Here is a 23,260-nt window from a genome sequence, read left to right as displayed (position 1 = left end):
ACTACCACGAATTCCATCATCTTAGTTGTCGAGACGGGATAGTCTCCTAAGGTTACGGGGAGCTCGATGGAGCCCATGCAGGCGGTTCCTTCTCTTGAAAAGCCGTATAAAGTAGTTGCACATGCTTTCAGGTCACGAAGGGCGAGTCCCATCTTCTCGAGGGTTGCTTTGTAGAGGATGTTAACTGAGCTCCCATTGTCTATGAGAACTCGGTGGATCCTCTTATTTGCCAGCTGGAGAGTGATGACCAGCAGATCATGGTGAGGAAACTGAACATGGGACGCGTTTTCCTCAGTAAAAGTAATTGGTTGGGATTCAATCCTCTGACTTTTTGGAGCTCTAGGTTCGGGTTCGTAGGGAGACCCGTCCCCGGTCTTCAGCTCGTTAACATATCTCTTTTGGGCATTTCTGCCCGTTCCTGCGGGGTGAGGCCCTCCCGAGATGGTTATCACATCCTCTCCATCAATCGGCGGGGGCCTATCCTCATCCCGAGTTTGGGAATTATTGTTTGGTGCGGGCTGCGATGCGGCAACTCTCTGGTTCGCGGTCGCCTGATTAGTACTCTGGTTCTTGACATATTGTCTAAAGTAGCCTCTCGAGATCAATCCTTCAATCTCGTCTTTCAGCTGTCAACATTCATTGGTAGTATGCCCGGTGTCTCTGTGAAATCGGCAATACTTGCTTGAATCCCTCTTGGACTTTTGATTTCTCATCGGGTCCGGATGCCTAAAGGGGACCTGGTTTTCATTAGCCAGGTATATGTTGTCCCGAGACTCGTTGAGCTCGGTGTACACTCTATACACGGAGAAATATCTCTCCCCCTTCTTTTTCTTTCCTCCTTCGGCCTCGGGGTTACTCCCTTCGTTATTTTTTCTCTTGGAAGGGTTTTCCATAGCAGGCTTTGAAGCTACTGGGTCCGCCGAGGTTGAGGCAGAGTTTACGTTTATTGTTGTAGTTTCGGGCTGGGAAGTCACATTAAGTGTCGACCTCGCTTCCTCTACATTGACAAACCTCTGCGCTCGTTTATTAAACTCGGTTAGGGACCTCACCAGTTTTCTTTGCATATCGTCCCAGAGGGCGCTTCCTGGCATTACTCCTGCCTGGACAGCCATTAAGTGTCCACTGTCATCCACATTCCGAGCTCGGGCGACTTCCAAGTTAAACCTTGTAAGGTAACTTTTTAATGTTTCGCCTGGTTGTTTCCGAACATTAGTTAGGGTTGACGCCTCAGGTCGAACTCCCATCATGGCTTTGAACTGCTTTTTGAAGTCTTTAGACAGCTGCTCCCAAGAGGTTATTGAATGTCTCTTATATTTTTCAAACCAGCTTTTAGCTGGTCCTGTCAATGATGCTGGAAATAACATGCATCTGAGCTTGTAACCCACGTTACTGGCTCTCATTATGGTGTTGAACGTACTCAGATGACTATATGGGTCGGTTTTTCCCTCGAACGTCGGGACGTGAGGGATCCGAAACCCTTGTGGAAATGGGGTGTTGGAAATATGGGGAGCAAACGGTTTAAGCTCCTCATCAGAATCTTCATATCGATCATGCTCTTGCTCGTTTTTCAAAAGCCTGAATGCCTTTTCCAGCTGATCGATTCTCTCTTGGACTGGGTCCGCGAGAGGCAAAGTTTGGAATCGATTGTCGTCGATCACGATTCCAGGCTCGCGTCTCCATAAAGGATCTTTACGCCTATTCAAGCGATCCCTCAGGTCCGGATTTATCGGGTCGACATTACCCCGACTCTGATTCAGGTGTTCTTGCAGGTCGGGGCGATTTCTGCGGATTCCAGTATTCTTACGACCTCGGTCATGCTTGCTGACTGACCTGGTATCTCCAGAGTCATCGCTGGTAAAACTCGTCGCATAGTTATTTCGAGATGGATTTCTTCCACGCCTCCTCGTTTCTGCCATGCGAGACCGGGATGTTTGACTTCTTTCTGATGGGGCGCCTCTCCGCTCTTGGAAAGCTTCCTCGTTTCCTTGTCTCCCTCCCGCACACCTTTCGCCCTGATCTCGAACCAGTTGAGCATTCCTGCGAGGGGGCGAAGGATATCTTATTGGTGATGGAGGGAATCGTATGGGTGATGGTGGCTGCCACCCATTTCGCGGCCTAGACGGTCCGGAGTTTGCCCGAGAGGGGTTGGTTGTGTGTGGTGCATTCCTAGGCGCTTGAGTTCGAGCCTCTGCAGGGGCTCGGTTGTTCTCAGTTCCCCCAGGTGCTTCCACGGGTGGATTAACCGGGTCCCTAGCCCGAGTACTCCTCTGGGGCCTAGGTAGAGCGGATGGCTCTGCGGGTGCCAGAGGTTGAGCCGGCCTCCTCGTGGCAGCATCTTTCCGTGGACGCCCACGGGGTCTACGGGGAGGAACGTGTACGTCCCTTGGAGGAGGGGCTTGGTTTTCACGCGGAGGAGGGGGCTGAGCCACCTGCGCCTCTGCGGCTATCCTTGCCAATTCCTCATTCCGTTTGTTGGCCTCTGCCAACTGCTGTTTCAGTTGCCGGTTCTCGAGTTCCACAATAGGAACATATCGCTCAGGATTGTAGTACATATCCTCATCTCTTGGTGGAGGAGGTGGTCCCCTAGAATCGGAGGATCCACTCCGTTCTTCGACATCTGGGTTTTCCATTGGCTGTGTAACGACCCAAATTCACTAATAAGGCTTAAGGGCCTTGATTAGTATGCCTGGAGGGCATAACAGATATTATGTGTGGTTTTAATAATTTAGATGCATGATTATGATTTAAAGCATGTTATATGATTACTTGAGTATTTGAGATGCATGACTATGTGTGTTAGTATGCATATAGGCCCAAATTAGGTTAGAAGGGCATAATCGTAATTTTGGCCATTATGGGCATAACTTCTTTGATATATGTGATAATTGTTGAGACCACATTATTATGTGGATATATACACGATCAGTGACTCGAGACGATCCTAGTGAGCAAAGTAGCGGAAAAGTCATAGCGGGGATTTATACCCGGCTCGGGGTGAGCTCAGGGGTATAAATGGGAATTTAGTGGATAAGCTGGAGATTATTATGACATTGAGGAATGCTATTGGTGATTAATTAGGTATCAGAAATTAAGCGGGAAATAATAGAGACACTCGAGGGAGTAGCGGGAATTGGGTAAAATGACTAAAATGCCCTTAAGTGGACTAAAGGATTAGAGTTAATAGGGAGGGCATAAAGGTCATTTGACTCTTAAGGATGGGTATTACTGAGGTTTTAAGTTAGTGGAATTTGTAGAATATCAAAGAAGTCTGAAAAAGAAGGAAAAAGAAAGAGGGAAAGCAGAGAGAGTTTCTCTAAGTCGGTTTACACTTTCCTTCACCTGTTTCTTGAGAATTTCTGGAGTAAAGCTTAGAGGAGAGCTGGGATAACTAAACATCAAGGATCTTTACCTAAGACTAAGGAATTGGCAAAGGTTTAGCAGGGTTTCACTAACACTTGAGGTAAGATTCAAGAGTTCATCCATTTCTGTTTCTGGTTTTTAAGTTGTGGTACTTGAGCTGAATTGAATGGAACTTTGGGGAATTCAGGCTTAAGGTTGAGGAGTAGCAAGCCAAGGGAGCCTAGGGATAGCTTGTGGGCGAAATTCTATCAAAGGTATGAATTCTAAGCTCTAATTCTGATGTTCAGCTGGTTTATGTTGGGTTTTAGAGTTTGGAGGTGGCTATGGTGAATTTTGAGTTTGTGAATGCATGTGCTTGGGTTTTAGATGTTTAGGGTGCTTGGGATGAGTGGAGTGTGGTCATGAGGTTGTTTTTAGGTTTGGGTAAGAGTTGGAAGAGGTTTAGTTGAGGTTGGCTCGAGAAAATCGCACAAGGGAAATTTTGGTGTTGGGCTGTCTGTGACTAGCGCTACAGCGCTACCCTTTGGGCGCTGTAGCGCTAGGCCATTTTGCTGGAAGGGTTTTGGCTTCTGTCTGTAGCGCTATAGCACCCTCCCAAGAGCGCTGTAGCGCTACCCTGCCTTCTGAATGAGGTTTTAGGGTAATTTGCAAGGGTTTTTGACCTAAGGTTTGGGGTTTGGTTCCACCACCATGTTTGGTGGAACTAGGACATCCTGGGGGGCTCGGGGATTGGCCCCGGGGCTAGGTTTTGAACTTGAGAGTTGATGATGACTTTGGCCATGATTGTATTTAGGTGAGCGCTAGGGCTCGAGTGGGATCGTGCTCAAGGTGTCGAGGGATCAAAGCTATTGAATTGAAAGGTAAGAAAACTGCACTTGGTTATATGATTGTGATGGGACTAAGTGCTCCCGAGAATTGTATCATGTCAATGTTGGTATCACGCCATGGGACATGTAAAAGCGGCCTAAGAGTGCCGTACATACTAATAGCGCACAGAGCGCGACTCGGCCACTGGGAGCCATGAACACTAGGATAACAGAGGGAGCAGCCTATGAGCGCTAGCCCTGGTTATCGTTTATAAACTGTGCATGTTATGTGTTGATATACCTAGTAGGTGGAACACTTGACTATATTGAATGGTTATCTGACTGAGGCTATGTGATGCAACGTGAGATATTGACTTGTCTGATAATTGCTTATGCTTTATTGTTGTTGTGTTTTCTTGCTGGGCCTTGGCTCACGGGTGCTACGTGGTGCAGGTAAAGGCAAGGGAAAGTTGGACTAAGCCTGAGGTGGAGAGCTCCGAGGTGAAATGTACATAGCCAGCTGTTCGATCACCACGGTCGAGGAGTGGACCAGGACAGAGATTACCTTACCGCTTGTTTTGCCTTAGTATGGTTGCATATTGTACCTGAGTCTTGCAACTTTTGTAAATGATCTTTGAGCTTGTATTTTTGGGATCCCGTATAAACAAATAGTGTTTCTTAATGAAAAATGTGACTTTTGAGACCAAAATGCTTTTAACCCTAGTTCCTTTGAAACTTCTGCAACACAATTTTAATTAAAAGACTTGATTAGCAAGTCCGGCACTTTATAAACACACAGTGTAACGGTCTTGGCTATCCAGGGCGTTACAGGCTGTTTCCCAGGACGTCTTGGATAATTCTCTTCAGGTGTATTTTGATTATTAGTGGCCATGACTTTTTCAGGAAAATGCTTAAGGCTCTCAATGAAAGCACTAAACTGTTGACGCCGTTTTTCGTCAACAGTGAAAGAAGAGCACGTAAACAATAATTTGTAATGGCCAATAAAAATATGAAAATACAAACACGATTTTTTACGTGGTTCAGCAGTTAAATCTGCCTAGTCCATGAGTCTTTCTTATTAAGACTTAAGAATATCTCTGAAAATCCTTCAAGGATGAATTCTCCAGAGTTTTCCTTAAGCTCACAAAAGTTCGGTCCTCTACAATGGTACACGACCTCCCTATTTATAGAGAAGATTGCAGAATACTATCCTACATATTTCGGGTAGTTACTCTATATTTGCAAATAGATTAAATGGCATTAAATGCCTACAATCCGATGTAAAAGGAAACGTTCTCTGAAGATCAGGGGGCGTATAACTAATCAAATAATATCCCCTGATTGCAGGGGATTTTCAATAATAAATGTAGACCGCGTCTTGTTCTTGATGACTCATTAGGATATTCAAAGTTATTATCCTATATCACCAAGGCCATATTCTCCCAGGTTTCTTTCTGACTTTTGAGTTATAACATATCCCGAGGCCATATGGCTTCGAGCTCGTACGCGCATCAGGCTCGGAGCCCTGATCCGAGGTCATCCCAGAGAACAGATGCACCTCGGGGCCTATCCTTCGAGCTCGTGAGGATTTCGAGGCTACCATCTTCGAAGTCCTCTCTGTTTCGTAGGCTCGTTGTTTAGATTTCGAACATATTCCAGACTTTACGAGTTCACTCATTATGAATCCCGCTTTTGAGGTCACAATCCTCATGGCTCGAAATCTGGGTATAACATAAGTTATTAGGTTAATTTATAGTTTTAGTAATTTGTTTTTGGAGATTATTTTTATTTTTTATTCTGTTTTATTATTGTTGTTTATAAGTTTACTATTTTTGTTGTTGTTGTGTGGTTGTTTTGGTGTTTTTTTTTTATTATTGTTTTTTTATGTCCATTGTTGTTTATGATATTTTTGTTTTGTTGTTTTATGGTTGTTTCATTACCATTTTTGTTAATTTATTTATTTAATTTTTTTTGTAGGATTGACATTACTTAATCAATTTGAAGTAATATTTTACCGCCCAAGTTATATCTTGTTGTACTTATCAGGTTATTAAGGACCTTAATAACTATTTGTCTGATAAATAAAAACAAATTTTTTCTGAAACTTGTTTTGATAGTTTCTTGAATCTTCCTGCATTTAATCCACAATCTCAATTAATGCATGAGTTGTTATTGAGGGAACTTAAGTAGCTAAATGAGTATGAGCTATGGGTTATGGTTAGTGGTATTAGGTTGAGGTTTAGTATTGAAGAGTTTGCTTTGATTTCTGGTTTAGATTGTGAAGGGGAGTGCAATAATTTTAATTTCAAACAAGAGTCAAATAGCTTTTTGGATAAATATTGGCCAGGTTGTGATAAGATTTCTAAGCAATCTATTCGTGAGTGTTTTAGGGCTAAGAGGTGGGGTGATGATGATGAAGTTGCTGTAAAGTTGGCTGTTCTGTATTTTGTGCAGTGGTTTCTACTTAGTTCTAGGAAGGAAAAACAAGTTATGCGTGAAGATTTAGATGCTGTTAATAATGGTTGTTATAGTGAGTACGCATGGGGTAAGAAATCTTTTGATGAAACCATTATGTCTCTGAAGGGTAAATTAGATAGTTGGTACAATGCTGTACAAAATTCAAATGAGGAGAAGAAAGTTAAACCTTATTATACATTGGTTGGTTGCCCACATGTGTTTCAAGTTTGGTTTTGTGAGTGTTGTCGCTATATGGTTGGGAAGTACTGCAAATTAGTTTCTGAAACTATTCCGAGGATTGCTAGGTGGAGTTGTTCTAGTACTCTTGATCTGAGATTGTTGAAGGTTACTGTTTTTGATATTCCAGCTAAGAAGTATGATTTTATGTTGTTTATATGTTAGTTTACTATTGTTATAGCATTGTCTTCCTATTACATTTTTTTTTTATGTTTTTTGGTGGTTGTTTTGTAGATGATGTTGAGAAATCTGAAGCCAAATGATAATGAGGTTGTTGTCTTCAAGTTGGGTGGATTTTCTTTCAATGCAGATGTTGATGAAGTTGGGGAAGCAAAAGTAGATTATGTGTCCAATGTGGGTCTTGTTGGTGGTGAAATCCCAACAACCCTCCCTGATGGGTCCACTCAATTTGATTATTTAAATGCTAAGATGGATTCGTTGGTGTCTAAGCATGAAGGAATGGTTGCAGAGTTATTGGATTTGAAGGAGTATGTGAAGTCTCAATTTATTGGTGTTACTGCTCTGTTGTCTGGTATGCATGAGAAGTTTGATACTGTTTTTGTGGATGCATTTGATAAGGTAGTGTTGTTTAGATGTTGTTATGTTATTGTTCCGGTTATGTTACAATCCTGGTTTCTGCATATATGTTTGTTGTTTAATGTTTTGGTTTTTAAATGTAGGTTGAAGAGAATGATTCTGATGATGATGATGATAAAGGGAGTGACGACAATCGTGAGAAGACTAATGAAAATGAAGAAGAGGTTAATGAGGAAGAAGAAGTGGATGCTGGAAAGGATGAAGGCGAGGACAAGGGGGAAGAAGGAAATTCTGGTGTAGAAATTAAAAGAAAGCAAAATGAGATTAGTGAAGAAGATGATGATGAGGTTGACAGTGAGGACACTGAGAGTGAGACAGAACAGAAGGTATCTACATAGTTGACTTCAGTCCACTCATGGCATCAAAATGAAGATTTATTTATTGTTTTTGTTATTATGTTTGAAACTTTAGTTTTTTGTTATTTTGTTAAATGTAGTTTTTTTTTAACATTGTTTTTTGTTTTTTGGGGACTAAAAACAGGTTTAGTTATTGTCCTATTCTTGCTTTAATGCATTTATGTTGCTTGATGCATATCCATTTTTTGGATAATTATCATTGTATGGTTGTAATTATTTTATATTTTCAATGGATATTTTCTGTTTTGGTCATTGTTATTGTCAACTTTTTTTTTCTTTCATAAATTTATATATTCATTGTTATTGTTATTATATTTTTTAAGTATGTACATTTTTCTTTTTCTTTTTTCATTATTGTTGGTTTATTAATGTTGTAGTGTTGCAATTTTGTTAATAAAATGACCAATTTCAATAAATGTGTTTTTCTATTGTTGTTTTTACAGGTGGCAGATATTGTAGCAACTGTATCTGATGTTGTGAAACCTATGAAGGAGCGTGAACTTGATGCTTATAATGAATCTTTGGATTTTGGAGATGATGTAGTTGTTTTTTCTAAGGAGGACATAACTGAAAACGATGTTGTTGTGTCTAAGGATGTTATTGATGAAAAATATATTGTTTCGGGCAAGGTAGATTGTTTATTTTTATTTTATTTTTTTAAAAAATATTTATTTTATTCCATTGTTCACTTTTTATTTTTATTTTTATTTTTGAAGGCTGCCAGTGAAAAAGATTTTGATGCGTTTTTCAATGGATTAAGTCAGCTCCAAATTGAAGAAACAGTGTTGTCTAGATTAGAGGCTGTTTCAAAAATGAAGGTTTGGATTGTTGTTTATTTGTTGTTGTTTTATGGTTGACATGTTGTTATATATGTTTGCTATTATTCCATACATTTTTCAATCCATTGTTGTTGTACAGATTCCTACTAGTTCCTTTGCAGTTGTTGAAAGCATGATCATTGGTGATCAATTAGGTCAGGAGGGACTTGGTGTTGTATCAGCGCAAGAGTCTAATGCTGTTATTTTTGGTAGTGTTGTTGAGGTTAAGGATAGTAATATTTTAGAGAAGAGAATTATGAAGCCTGCAGTGGCTTTGAAATCTCCATTCCAGCAAGATTTTCTATCTTTTGGTTCTGGTGAAGAAGGTGAAATATTTCAGATGGTGTCTTATGTAGAAGGGTTGTTTCCACTAGATGACAACATTGGAGAGGTCCCTAATGAGGAGCATGAGAAGGATTTTGATTTTTGGCTTTTTGATGGTTGAAATAAAAGAGTGAAGTATGTTATTAGTATTATTATTTTTTATTTGATATTGTTCTTTTTAATTTATATGTATTTCCTTTATTTCAGGAAAACTAATGTTTATTTGAAGGGTAAGAATATATTTAAGTCTGCCTTTGACTTTGGAGTTGATATAGTGAATGATAAACTGTGGTTCCACACACTTTCTTATTGTGGAGAATGTCTAACAGACTCGGTGAGTTTTTTTTTCTTTGTTCTTATGAGAACTTATTTTGTTATTATTTCATGTTGTTTTCAGCATAATGATGTCATATTCTATTACTTAAGGAAGAAGGGGAAATATTCAGCTTCTCCAAAGGTGAACTTCACTACAACAGATTGTTTTTTTAGTAATAACATATCTTCTCTTTATGAGAAATTTTTGCAAAAGAATCGGGATGCATCGGTTCTTAACCTTAGGCATTCAGTTGCTCAGTTTATAAAAGGTAAAAAAAGCTTATGTGCGGTGAACCATGGATTGAGTGTGACCATGTTTTGTTCCAATCAATATGAGGAAGGAGAGCCATTGGATTCTTTGGCGTTTGAATATAAGGGAAATGATTCTTTACATGTATAACTCGTTGAATTCTGGGCGGTATGAAGTTGCATCTATGGCAGCTATGGAGCCATATTCTGTCTTGCTGCCAATGTTTTTTGGGTTGCTGAATTTTTACAATATTAGAAAGGACCCTAGTGCAATTTCTATTGATTCCAAGGCTCATTTTTTTGTTGTTAGTGTTGATGGATTGCCTCAACAAGAGGACAAGTAAGTAATGTCCTATGTTTTTTTATTTGTTCTATGTAATATTTTTAATGCTTGTTTACATTTTACCAATCCATTAAAGGGTATCTATTTTGCAGTGATTGTGGTATTTTTGTTGCATCCTTTGTTGAGTATTTTGTTGATTGCAAGAAAATTCCATCAAGTGACTTTTCAGTTGAAGATCATCGTTCTAGATTGGTTGTTCTTCTTTATTCTTATGGAAAAATGAAGCAAATAGAGAACGTTGCTAGTCAACCTGAACTTCAAAAGAAGTCTCCTAAAAAAGTTAGTAAAAAGTTGGAAGAAAATGCAAAAAGTTGTGTTTGAAGGATTGATGATTGTGTTTTTTTTTGTCGGCAGCTTTGTAACAACTTTTTAGCAACAATAGAACAACTTCAAACATTGTATTTTATTGTTTTTTTTTTTTTTATGTAATTTCAGTTTTCTAGATAATAGTCTAGTTTCTTGGTTTATTTTGGTAACAGTTATTTTGTTGGTCCTATTTCCTTTACAGTATATTTTCAGACTTTCATCTTTCTATTCTTTGTCATTTTTGTTTGTTTGACTATTACAACTATATAGCAACAAGAAACCAGCATCCTCATAATATAAGCAATTATGTTTTAAAAAGAATAACTGGTCATCATTGATTATGACTTAATATCAGTCTGAGGCATATGCCCCAAAATCTATAAAGACAATAAAAAAAACATTTCATTTTAAAACAAGGGAGAAACAAGAATTAATCAATTTCCTTCCAATGTTTAAGTGTTTAAAATAAAAAAAATTGAAACCAATGTTATTTATTTAGGTGATTTGATAAACTAACATATTTTTTTTGTGTTGCTGTGTTATTATTCTTAACTTATTGGTGGTCGGGTTCGACATGTTTTCCTATTATGACCTCTTTGTTCACACTTGCTGCACTCGTTCTTCTTTTTAGTTGCTCAAGCAGCTATAATTCTTTTTTTTTGTCTTCCAGCCTTCACTCTTTCAAATGGAGGCAACACTATGATGTCTTTGAAAAAGTCTGGTAATTCCCAATGTTGTTGTTTCCCTACTGGATACACAGTTGCATCGTATGTTTCTAACCATACTTTTGTTGTGTAGTAATGTGAACAATAATCGTAGGGGTCTATGTTCATCTCCTTCATCATAGCAAGAGCATGGCCACATGACATTTCATCCTTCTGAAATCTATTGCAAGTGCAATTTCGTTCTTTAATATTTACAATCCATGACTTATCTTCTTTAAATACCTCAAACATATATTCATTTGCTGGCTTTACCTGTATTATATGTTGTATAGGTACAGTGGCAGCATTAGAGCAATTCAATAACAACAATAATGATTGACAGAAATAATTGAAAAAAAAAACTAAAAAATTGGTCAATCTTACAGTCAATCTCAAAGAGTATACGAAGTCGTTGGTGAGTGCTTGTTCTGCAACTGATGTCAATCTTGTCATTGTTTTGGAGCTAGTTTCCTATTAGTGTATGACCAATCTTGGAGTAATCCACGCAAACACTCCAAAAGTGTTGTGACAAGTACTTCTCTAGCTGCCACGGTGGCTGCATTAAGTGACTCAACAATATTGGAAGTCATTACCGAGTACCGTTTGTTTTTGGAGTAGAATCTTGACCATCTATGATATCCAATTTTCTGCAAATAATGCCTTATTCACGTATCCAATTTGTCAAGCTCCTTCATATGATATTCGAATTTCTTTTCTGTGTACGTGGTTGCTGCAGCAAAGAAAGGTACACTGTATTCCTTGGCATGTTTCTTGTAGGTTATTTTCAAGTTGCTTAGCAGGTGGAATATGCAGTAGTCATGTGTTATTTATGGGAAAACTTTGTTTGTTGCTTTGATTATACTTTCATGTCGATATGATATTATATACTGGCCTCTCTAACTCCATATGGTTATCTTAATTTTGTGAAAAACCACTCCCATGTTCCTCCATATGTAGACTTCAAGAAAGTGCCATCAACAACTATTATAGGTTTGCATTTTTCCCAGCCTCTCAAAGATGCATTCAAGGCCATGAATAGAAACAACAAACTATCATCTTCTCCTTTTTCAATGTCAACTATAGTTCCACAGTTGGTTTTTTGTAGCATGTACAAGTAACTTGGTATTAGGTTGTAAGATTCATTTGTATTTCCTCGTAATTCGTTGAGTGCATGTTCCTTACTTCTCCATGCTCTTGTAATGACCCAACTATTTCTAAGACCTTGGACCATTAAAACTACTAGACATAGCTACTATTTTTGAGAAAACATACATAAGAAAATAATCATAACTTTATTAAAAATCCAAAATAAATATTGTGCAAATTACAAAATAAGATGTAAAATATGGTATGGGTACCCATTGTTTAATAAAACATAAAATCAATTATTCAAAAACTAAGTGCGAAATTACAAAATAAACATAATTCAAAAGACTAAAACAAACATCATCCTCGATCGACACGCAGTCCATTCATTCCATTCATCCTTAACACACAAGCCAAGCTGCCAAGAATCCTTCCGCCTCCATAATCATTTTCCTGCATCACACTAAAAATAAAGGAGTGAGCCTAATGCCCATCAAGGAAAATCTGATAACACATAAATCATAAACATATACTAGAAAACATATGACTATAAAAACATATATCATATAGGACTACAATGACCATCATTCTTCTTGGGGCTTGCTAGCTAGGCAAATCATATGCCCATAAATTTGTAGGGCTTGTTATCTAAACAAGTCATATAAATTTGTGGGGCTTGTTATCTAAACAAATCATATGCCCAAGGATTATAAAACACACTCTTGGGGCTTGTTATCTAAACAAGTCATATGCCCAAGGAATATAAAACATATTCTATACATATACATATCATAAAATACACATATCATAACATAACATATAAGCACATAAAATCTATCCTATTTTGCTTACCAAAAGCCGAGATATTTGGGAACAAGAATGGGATTAGAACACTCCTATAAACCAACAGTAGAAATGGTGAGAATCTCTAAGAATAAAGATGAATATGAGAACTAAACCATCATGAAGAAACTTAAGTTTCAAGAACTTAAATACCTAATCAAGAATCAATAACAAGAGTTAGGATCTAAATAAAAGAAACTAAAGAAAACTATAGAATCATAAGGAACTTGACTTAAGGAATAATAATACCTTGAATGACCTTATGGATTGGTCTAAACCTCAATACCGAAATCACACTACTTCTCACTTCCCAAGTGTTTATAAAAGCTTAGAATGATAAAGCTTTAACCCAAAACCCAAGTGTATCTCTCTATAGTAACACTAGCACCTTGGAGGCTCTGATCAAATGCTTGAAGAATGAAGAAAATGGCTGAGCACTAGGTCTTATTTATAGAGTTCAAGGAGTGAAACTAACCCCTTTTAATTTGAATAAATAAATGATTATAAAATGAAAAAGATTTGAATTTTTCGTTCAACTGACGCCCAAAACTCGGTCAAAATCGTTCAAAGGAAAGTCTAAGTGGTTAAGGGTATTTTTAAAATTCAAAAATCAAACTTTAAAAAATACACTCATGGAGTCGATATATCGCCCCCCATAGGCGATATATCGCCTCCCCCTGTATTCCTGAGCCTCGATCGATCATTCGTGCAAAGTCGATGTGTTTTCTGTATCTCCCGTAGGCAATATATCGGCCCCTATGCTACGATATATCAACATACGTTGATACATTAAACACGTATTTTCACTTTTTCAGCATAATTTAAATTGACTTTGACTGAGTCATAATACGATCCTAACAGCTGCTGGAAGGTTCCAGAGCTTTCTTTTATTAAAACTATCCATAAAAAATACTTAATTCCTTAATACTCATAATTATGACAAGTGTCACACTCTTATTAGCTCTATCTAAACCGTAGGTTATAATAAATATATATCTATGACCAACAATATTAATCAAACCTTATGTTATAATTAATATTCTTAAACTTATAAAATCCATAACTGTTGTTATGAGTTTCCAACTAAGTCCCGACTTGAACCAAAATCCACGGTAACTAGCATAATGCAACTAATACTAACTATTACTACTACTACTATCTAGCTAGGCTAAGTAAACATTCTGGGACTCTACATCTTTCATATAATTCATCTTTATACCGTATTTATCATTCAAGTCGCCTCTGATGTCTAGTGGAGTGCATGTTGCTTTCAGGTTGAGGAACTTTGGCTTTATGTAGTTGCCTATTAATTTTGATGTTGCTTGTCGTTGATCACCGAATCTGATTTCCAAAGAGCATGTGTGTATTTTATATTATTTTCTAATGATGAATTCTTGTGTTGTTCCATTCCTTGATGCTCTTATGGACCACTTGCAGTTTTTGTCCAAACAAATAATGTTGTATTCTCTAGAGCATGATTTGAACACCTTGTATTGGAAGTGGTTTGTTATTGCAAAGTAGCTGAGAACGCTTTTTAGTGTTGCCTTGTCTTTGTAGATCTGACCAATTTCGATTTTGGGATGGCAGGGGTTTGTGATTACAAGTGAATCTATATTTTCAAGCGACAAGTCCTTATTCTTGTTGTTCTGTAGTTGTTCCAACATTTTTGCAGTGACTTACTTTGCATAGTCAATGAAGTCAAATGTTTCACTGATTTCTTCTGTGATTTCATATTCTTGTTGCTCTATTGTTGATTCTGTTGTTCATGGTCCATTCTCAATCATCGTCAGTTCCACTGTTATTGTTGGCTCTTTATATGCGTAGAATGAAATTTGATTTGATGTTGTTGCAATGTTGTCTACTGTGTTCACACATAGTGGATATCTTGTGAAGTCAGACTCGTTCATTTTTAGCTGCAAGTAGAAAAGGAGACTTGCATCATCCACTATTTTGAGGGGTGGGTAGCCGTCCTTCACTTGATACTGTAGTTGCATTTGTGTTGTTGCAGGGTTAAAACGTAACTGCAACAACAATGTATGCACAAGTTCTTCATATTTGCAATTTCTAGGTATCAATTCCCCACTAGGTTCAAAATCAATGTAATTCTTGTTGTCAACCCATTTTCCATTGTTCTGAATCAGTATTGGTATTGTTTCCATTTGATGAAATGTTAAATAATAGGCTTATTATATGTAATAACTTACAAACAACTGTAAAACAACGTAAGAGCAACGCATAATATATATAGTCTGAATTCTTCAGTCAATTTGTTAGCATTAATATCAAATATAATTTTACAACATAATTGGATGAATACTAAAGAGAATCTATATGAAAATTACATACCTCGTTGTGATGTTTTAATGAGTTAATTGTTACAACAACTATTTTCCAACAATTTCTTCCTTGATCTGAATTTTTCTACAAAATTGAAGCAAAGATTATGAGATTATTCAGGCAGTTTTGATGAATTGATTTTTTAGTTTTTGTTGGGGTTTTTTGCTGCTTACCTTATAGTTGACTTGATTTTCCCAGAAATTGAATGTGTCTAGCCATTTTCAACATAGCTGCTGTTGTCTTTTTGTTGTAAACCTTTATGCCAAAAATCAAATAGTACGCCATTGTTGTTGCTGGTTTCTCAGATTGGGATCGAGTTGTAGATGTGGGTTTGTTTTTCAGATGAGATCTGTCGTTGTTGTGGTGTTGTTTTTAAGATCTGAATTGCATGTAGTTGGGTGTTGTTTCAGATCGTAATCATCTGTATCTTTGTTGTTGTTTTAGGTCAATCATCACCGTTGTTTGTCTTCGTCATCGGTTTCTTGATAGAGTTTTTGGCTGGGTTTTCGTTGTTGTTTGCGGTGGATGTGTTGTTGCAGATGGAGGCCGCCGTGGGTAATCCTTGACAGAGAGTATTCAATGCCGCGTGCGAGAGAGAGATGAAGTAGTATTTTTGTAATTTTCAATTTTTTTTGGTATGGAAGTAAAAAATTCCGTGCTACAGTAATTATGTTATTTTTTTATTACTTTTTGGTCATCATAGAAAAAATCTCATTTTTTTATAGTGGTTAGGCCTCAAGAGTTGGTAATGACCTACGCCCACTTGCACTTTTATTTATTAGAAAAGTGTCACACTTAAGATCAAGAAGAAACATGGTTTAATTGAGTTTCTTAAGCTAACGAAAGAATACAATTCGAAGAGTTTTGTATGTAAATTACTTACAAAAGAAATCTCTAGTTCTTTCTCTCATCTTTTTCACTTAGGATTAATGATTGAATAAACCCCTTATTTATAGAGAGTCTTAATGGGCTATGAGCACAAGCATATCTAGGCCTTTCACGTGTAGGTGTGAGATCAGTACATTCAATTACATATTCAAATAATATAAGAATAATACAATTTAAATATCAGTTACATGAATATCTTGAAATATTTTATAGTGTCTCGTGAAACTTGGATCTTTGGATAAAGCGTATTGCTTATCAAGCAAGTCTTGTACTTCGAGCAGCTTCATGAGATGGCACTAATCGGCTCCATCATCGAGCATGCTATTGGCTCTTTAGGAAACAACCTTTTATACTCTGACATAGCCTCCCCAAGCAGCTACTGCTTCTGACCGGCATTCTAAATTTAATGTGGTATGACGCCATGTGTCTTATTCGTAGCAACCACGTCATCCAGTCAAAATTGGGTTAAACATTTGCCCCCAAGTTTATCCTAGGGCGAACAACACTGGATAAACTTCCAACCTTCGACCAAGTAAGTATCTATTCACCTTCTTAATATCACTTTACAGCTCATAGCTTTGCTTTTATACGTAATGTCCACGCCTCCTCGAATACGCAACTGGAAATTTTTGGGTTTCCTAAGCCTCTGTCACACTTTCCCACTCTGTCATCATTGCACATTTTCAGAGAAAAACGAGGCACCTTTTCACCAACCCATGCACATGATATCACATCACCCTAGAAACTCATAATGCATTTTTTGAGATGACGTCACCTGCTTGCCTCCGAGTTGTAACCAATAAATAGGTCTTCCCATAACCTTTCATTCTTTACTTTTTCAAAATTTCCAAGCTTTCCTTTTCTATGAAATCCTCTCAAATCGTGACCTTGCTCTTCATTCCCTCTTCCAAAAATTCCATTTTTCTCCTAATATTTTAACCAAATTTTCATCACAATAAGTTTCTCACCACATTTTTTGTATTTGCATGACTCTTTGTTACTTGTCGCATAACTTCCATGCATCTTTTGGAGATTTCATAACTGTGTTCTTGATGCTCATGATTTTTTGCGTAGAAACTAGTTTGATTTTTTGCAAAAATCACTGATTTTCTAGGAAAATGTCAATTTAGGGAGTAGTAAAATGATTTTAGGTCTTGGATTACCCTCGATCATGTTGTTGGCTTCAAGAGAATTTTATTTTTATTTTTTTGAAAACTCAAAGAAGTACTGCTTGCCTTTTTAAATCTGCCCTGCTCAAAGGTAGAATAGTATTTCTCGAACAGCTCAAACTTACTTAGGCACACACATAGGTTGGTCGAATAGCTCATCTCTCCTCTACTTTTCACCAGATGTATACATGCGATCACTGGGGGAGTGATTATTTTATTGACCCGGACCTGCTACAGACTCTGGTCGATGAAGTGGAACGAAGTCGATCAGATATTTGTTAGGAACAATTCCTAGTGCACAACGAAAATTGCGGTAATGGTAGTATCGTATACAACAATTTTTTTTTCATATAAACAACTTTATATGAGGATCCTTTAATATGCAATATATTAATCAATATAATATGTATATGTAAAAATAATACGAAATGATTTACCTCTTGTAGCCTATCAAGAATCCTTGAATCTTTCCATATATATTTCGATCTTCCTATCCTCGCTAGAGTACTCACACCTAGATCTTCCAAGACGTTCTCTACACCTCAAGATGTGGGTGGGCACATAGAGAACAAGAATCAATTTTGTGAATCAAAAGTATTCTCAACACATGAGACTTTTGATTATAGGCTAGAGAGAAGGGTTTACTTTTGTGAGGAAAAGATGAACAATTTTTCTCTTATGTAAAAACTCTTCTTTCCTTATTTTCTATCATATAAAATATATAGGTATTATCATAATAATAATAAAATTAATCATCTTTAATAATAATAATAAAATAAATAATAATTAAAGATAAAGTCTTACATTCCATTTTAAAACCATTTTCAAAATATTTTATTAATTAATTAAATAAAATAAAAAAACCAATAACTGATTACTATCAGTAGTGGTACACACATAGGACAATTCAAGAAGCCCTATGCGTGAATCACTTCCCTGAAAAATGAGATTTGATTTTTCATGCATTTTATTTTAATTAATTAATAATTAGAAATTCAAATAAGATATCATCTTTTTAAGGAAAAGATAACAACTTAAATTTCAAAATTCAACATTCAAAATTTGAAGCCAGTTTATGAGAGGTTCCGCAAGCAGCACGCTCCAAACTTCGAAGGGACTACATACCCCTTTGAGGCTGAAGAGTGGCTAAAGAATGTGGAGCCAATTCTGACACACATGAATCTCAGTAATGCAGACCGTATATCCTGAGTCTCGTCATTACTCAAGAAGGATGCCAGGATATGGTGGGACTTGGTCCAGCAATCGCATAACATTGCCACCATGACATGGACTCGATTTGTGGTGCTGTTCCACAAGAAGTATTACAATTCAGCTGTACTCGCTTCAAGAGTTGAGGAGTTTGCCAACTTGAAGCAAGGTAGTTTATCAGTGGCAGAGTATGCTCGTCAGTTCGACCGCCTAGCTAAGTTCGCATCTGAGATGGTTCCAACTGATTTTCTGAGGGTGAACAAGTTCGTTAGAGGACTTTGACCTAAGATTGAGTTGGGGGTTAAGCTAGAAAACCCAGGAAATACTACGTATGTCGACGTTCTAGAAACGGCAATAGAGGTAGAGAGGTTGCAGGCTAATGTAAGTAAAGAGGAAGCCAGTAAGCCTGAGCCTAGACAGCAGGGTCAACCTCAGATTAGTCGGAACAACAGCCATAATAGCAACAATCAGTTCGGAAACAACAATAACAGTTAGAAGAGAAGGCATCCTGATAACAAGCAATTTGACAGCGATAAGAGGGCATGAAAAAATAATGGGGGAAATAGGCCGGGTTATGTGGAATACCTGCCATGTGCTAAGTGTCAGAAGAAACATCCTGGAGAATGCCGCGCAAACACCAAGGAATGTTTTAACTGTGGTCAGGAAGGACAGCGGAAAAGAGATTGTCCTCAGCGCAACCCAGAAGGGAAGAAAGACGACAAGATGGTTCTTGCTAGGGTTTTTGCCTTAACCCAAGGAGAGGCTGATGCTAGCAATAAGGTGGTAACAGGTCAGGTTTCTATCCTCAATAACATATGCTCTATATTATTTGATTCGGGAGCCACTCATTCGTATATCTCGTTAGGAATGATAGAAAAACTAGACAAACCTTGTGAAAAATTTAGAACTAGGTTTGTAACCGAGTTGCCTTTGGGCAAAGTACTTTTATCATCACGGATAGTACGAGGCGTACCGATCAAGATTGAGGACGTAGAACTAGAAGGATACCTGATAGAATTGGTGATCAAGGACATTGACGTTATACTAGGCATGGACTGGCTAGCACGGCATGGCGCAACCATCGACTGCAAATGCAAGATGGTGATGTTCGAGACTCCTGACGGCCAGAAACTATGCTTCATGGGACAAGCTTCAGGATTACGCACCCTGTTAGTATCATCTCTCAAAGCTCAAAGAATGATGGAAAAAGGATGTTAAGCATTCTTAGCCAGCATCACAAATGTGGTAAAGGAGACACCACTTAAGGTTGGAGATGTCTGTATTGTAAGAGAATTCCTAGAGGTATTTCCCGATGACTTGCCAGGGTTGCCGCCAACTCGGGAAATTGACTTCACGATAGAATTAGTACCAGGCACCGAGCCTATCTCTAAGGCACCACACCGGATGGCACCTACGGAACTCAAGGAGTTAAAGACGTAGCTACAAGAACTCCTAGACTTGGGTTTTATTAGGCCGAGCCATTCACCATGGGGAGCACCGGTGCTATTCGTGAAGAAAAAGGACGGAAGCATGAGAATGTGCATAGACTATCGCGAGCTGAACAAGGTAACGATTAAGAATAAGTACCCGCTACCCCGGATCGATGATTTGTTTGATCAACTATGAGGCGCGACTGTATTTTCAATTATTGATTTACGATCTGGGTACCATCAGCTCAAGGTACGGGGAGAAGTGTAATGACCTAACTACTCTAGAATTTGGACCATTAACGAAAACTTACACATAGACCCTACTCTTAACAAAACTTACAAGTGAAAAGATCCTAACTTAATTAAGACTTGTAAAAATAAAGGTTTAACTTACATAAATTATCAAGTAGGATATGGGATCCCATTGTTTTAAAATCAAAACATGACATAATGATAATTAAAAAGAGATTACATAATAAAATGCGGAAAGATACATATAAAAACCATAAGAAAACAAAAACTACATCCTCGAAACCGAAACTCTCGACTCCTTGAATCCATTCCGCCTCAATACACATTCTCCAAGCTTCCAAGAACCTTACCCACCACTAAGACTATTTTCCTGCACATATAAACAAAAAGGAGTGAGCCTAATGCCTAGCAAGGAAAAATCTAACACATAGTCCATATACATAAATTTCATAAAAACATAACATAACACTTATATCACATACATACTATAATGCCCATTATTACTTGGGGTCCCATAGACTAAACAAGTCATATGTCCATTAGATTAGTGGGGTCTTGCTAGCTAAGCAAGTCATATGCCCATAATCTATTTGGGGCTTGTTAGTCATATAGGTCATATGCCCAAGCCTACAAACATATTTAACATAACATATTTCATAACATAACAACCATAAGATAACATATAAAAAGCATATAACATATAAATTCTATCCTATTTTCCTTACCAAAATACCGGGATATGAGGACAGAGTTGGGACTTTGGAACACTCCTAAAAACCATTATAACAGGGTGAGTCTATTGAAGAAAAAGAGATGAAGGAACTATACTATTAAAATATACTTACCAAAACCTTGTGCTCAAGAACTTAGATTTCCTAACCAAAATAAGAATAAGGTTAGAAGGCTGAGTAGAAGACTATGAGAAATTAAATAAAATAATACCAATGAACTAGAGTGTGGAAATACCTTGAAGACTTGTAAGACCAATCTAAACCTTGAACTGAAATGCTATAAAACCTTACTTCCTAAGTGTTTGATAAGCTTATGATGATCAAGCTTATGATTCCCAACCCAAGTGTTTACACTCTCACACTCACCTAGCAACTTGCAGCCTCTAAACTTAGAGTAATAGATGAATAAATGGCTGGGTACTAGGTCCTATTTATAGAGTTTAGGAATGAAAAGATCTTCATTTAACTTGAATAAAAATAATGGCTTTTTAAGTGAAAATAATTTGAATTATCGTTCAGCAGAGACTGAAGACTCGTTCAGAAAGGTGCTGGACTTATCAAGAGGTTAGGGATTTGAATGAGAACGTTTTTGAAAACTTTCAAAAACACACTGAAGGAGGCGATATATCGCCTGGGCCATTATGCCCGAGGCAATCGTGCAACGTTTTGTGTTTCTCGTATCTTCGTACTGCGATATATCGCTCCCTATAGCTGCGATATATCGGCATACGCTGAATATTTAAACACGAAATTACATATTTTTAGCTTAATTTGAATTGAGTAAACAACCTTGACTAAGCCCTCTAACGTTTTCAAAGCTGCTGACTGACCTTAGGGTATTTAAGTTTTTAACCTTAATAAATTTAATCCTCAAAATACTTAATCATCAATAAACCCATACATAACATGTGCTATTATCCTATTGGTTCTTATCTAAACCTTATAGTATAATAAATATTATCCTCAATATCAGTCATATAAATCAAACCTTAGGTTAAAATTAATATTCCTACACTATAGGTTAAACTTAGAAAATCTACAAGTACTACTATGAGTGTCCAAATAAATCCCGGTCTGAACCAAAAATCCACAGTCATAAAGATAATACTATTATTACAATTATACTACTATCTAACTTAACTAAGTAAAGTTCTTGGACTCTACAAAAGATATCCCTAAGACAGCCTTTAGAATTCGTTATGGACATTACGAGTTCTTGGTTATGTCCTTTGGTCTTACTAACGCACCAGTCGCGTTTATGGACTTGATGAATAGGGTCTTCAAAGACTACTTAGATAAATTCATCGTAGTGTTCATCGACGACATCTTAGTATACTCTAAGACTGAAGTAGAGCACGAGGAGCATTTGAGGTTGATTTTGTCACGACTGAAGGAGCATCAAATCTATGCCAAGTTCAAGAAATGCGAATTTTAGCTTTTGCAAGTGGCGTTCCTCGGGCACATTATATCAATAGACGGAGTTGCAGTAGACCCATCAAAGGTAGAGGCTGTAAAGGATTGGCCAAGACCAAAGAACGCATCTGAAGTAAGAAGCTTTATAGGGTTAGTAGGTTATTATAGGAGGTTCGTAGAAGGCTTTTCTAAGATAGCCACTCCGCTCACCAACCTGACCCGGAAACAAAAAAGATTCAACTGGAATGATAAGTGTGAAGAAAGCTTCCAGTTGCTTAAGGATAAGCTTTGCTCAGCACCAGTACTCTTTGTACTGACACCCAACGATAAGTTCGTAGTTTACTGCGATGCATCGAAGCAAGGATTGAGTTGTGTGCTGATGTAAAATGATAAAGTGATAGCCTACGCTTCATGACAGTTGAAGGAGTACGAGCAGTGCTATCTAACTCACGATATGGAGTTGGCAGCGGTGGTCTTTGCGTTGAAAATCTGGCGCCATTATCTTTATGAAGAACGGTGCGAGATTTATACGGACCACAAAATTTTAAAATACTTCTTTACTTAGAAGGAGCTTAACATGAGGCAGCGCAGGTGGTTAGAGTTAGTGAAGGACTACGACTACAAAATCCTATACCACCCAGGAAAAGCAAACGTAGTAGCCGATGCGCTTAGTAGGAAAAGTTATGGAAGTTTAGCAGCTTTAGTCAGAATAGAAAAGCCGCTACAGCATGAGTTGATCAGTGCCGAAATAGAAGTAGTTGTCGGCAAGCTGGCTAACTTTTCTATCCAGTCGAATTTGCTAGAAGATATACAGATTGGTCAGGGACATGACGACATACTAGAAGCGCATATGGATGCAGTGAGAGAAGGCAAGGCTACAGATTTCTCAATATCTAGTCAAGGTTTATTGAGATATAAGGTTCGGGTATGCGTGCCAAATAATCAAAGGGTTAAGAAGACGATTCTAGAAGAAGCGCACAGTACCCCGTACTCAGTTCACCTAGGATCTACCAAGATGACTCATGACATC

General features: G+C 37.6%; 2 protein-coding genes across 2 annotated transcripts; one reads left to right on the top strand and one right to left on the bottom strand.

The window, feature by feature from the left end:
• The first annotated feature begins 6,380 nt into the window (after positions 1–6,380).
• Positions 6,381–10,183, top strand: LOC133806559 (uncharacterized). Its single transcript, XM_062244649.1, has 10 exons — positions 6,381–6,968; positions 7,095–7,439; positions 7,541–7,783; positions 8,257–8,442; positions 8,530–8,631; positions 8,732–9,060; positions 9,163–9,289; positions 9,353–9,539; positions 9,697–9,859; positions 9,955–10,183. The coding sequence occupies exons 1-10, from the start codon at positions 6,381–6,383 to the stop codon at positions 10,181–10,183; spliced, it is 2,499 nt and encodes an 832-aa protein (XP_062100633.1).
• Positions 10,184–10,803: 620 nt separating this feature from the next.
• On the bottom strand, positions 10,804–11,325 carry LOC133806558 (uncharacterized). Its single transcript, XM_062244648.1, has 2 exons — positions 11,257–11,325; positions 10,804–11,145 (listed from the first exon to the last, which is right to left on the bottom strand). Exons 1-2 carry the CDS (start codon positions 11,323–11,325, stop codon positions 10,804–10,806), a joined length of 411 nt encoding a protein of 136 aa, XP_062100632.1.
• Between the last annotated feature and the right edge of the window lie 11,935 nt (positions 11,326–23,260).

The sequence above is a fragment of the Humulus lupulus genome, chromosome X (genome assembly GCF_963169125.1).
Source record: "Humulus lupulus chromosome X, drHumLupu1.1, whole genome shotgun sequence".
NCBI classification, from domain to species: Eukaryota; Viridiplantae; Streptophyta; class Magnoliopsida; order Rosales; family Cannabaceae; genus Humulus; species Humulus lupulus.
Note: the sequence above shows the minus strand (reverse complement) of the source record. Positions and strands in the feature narration are given on the sequence as shown.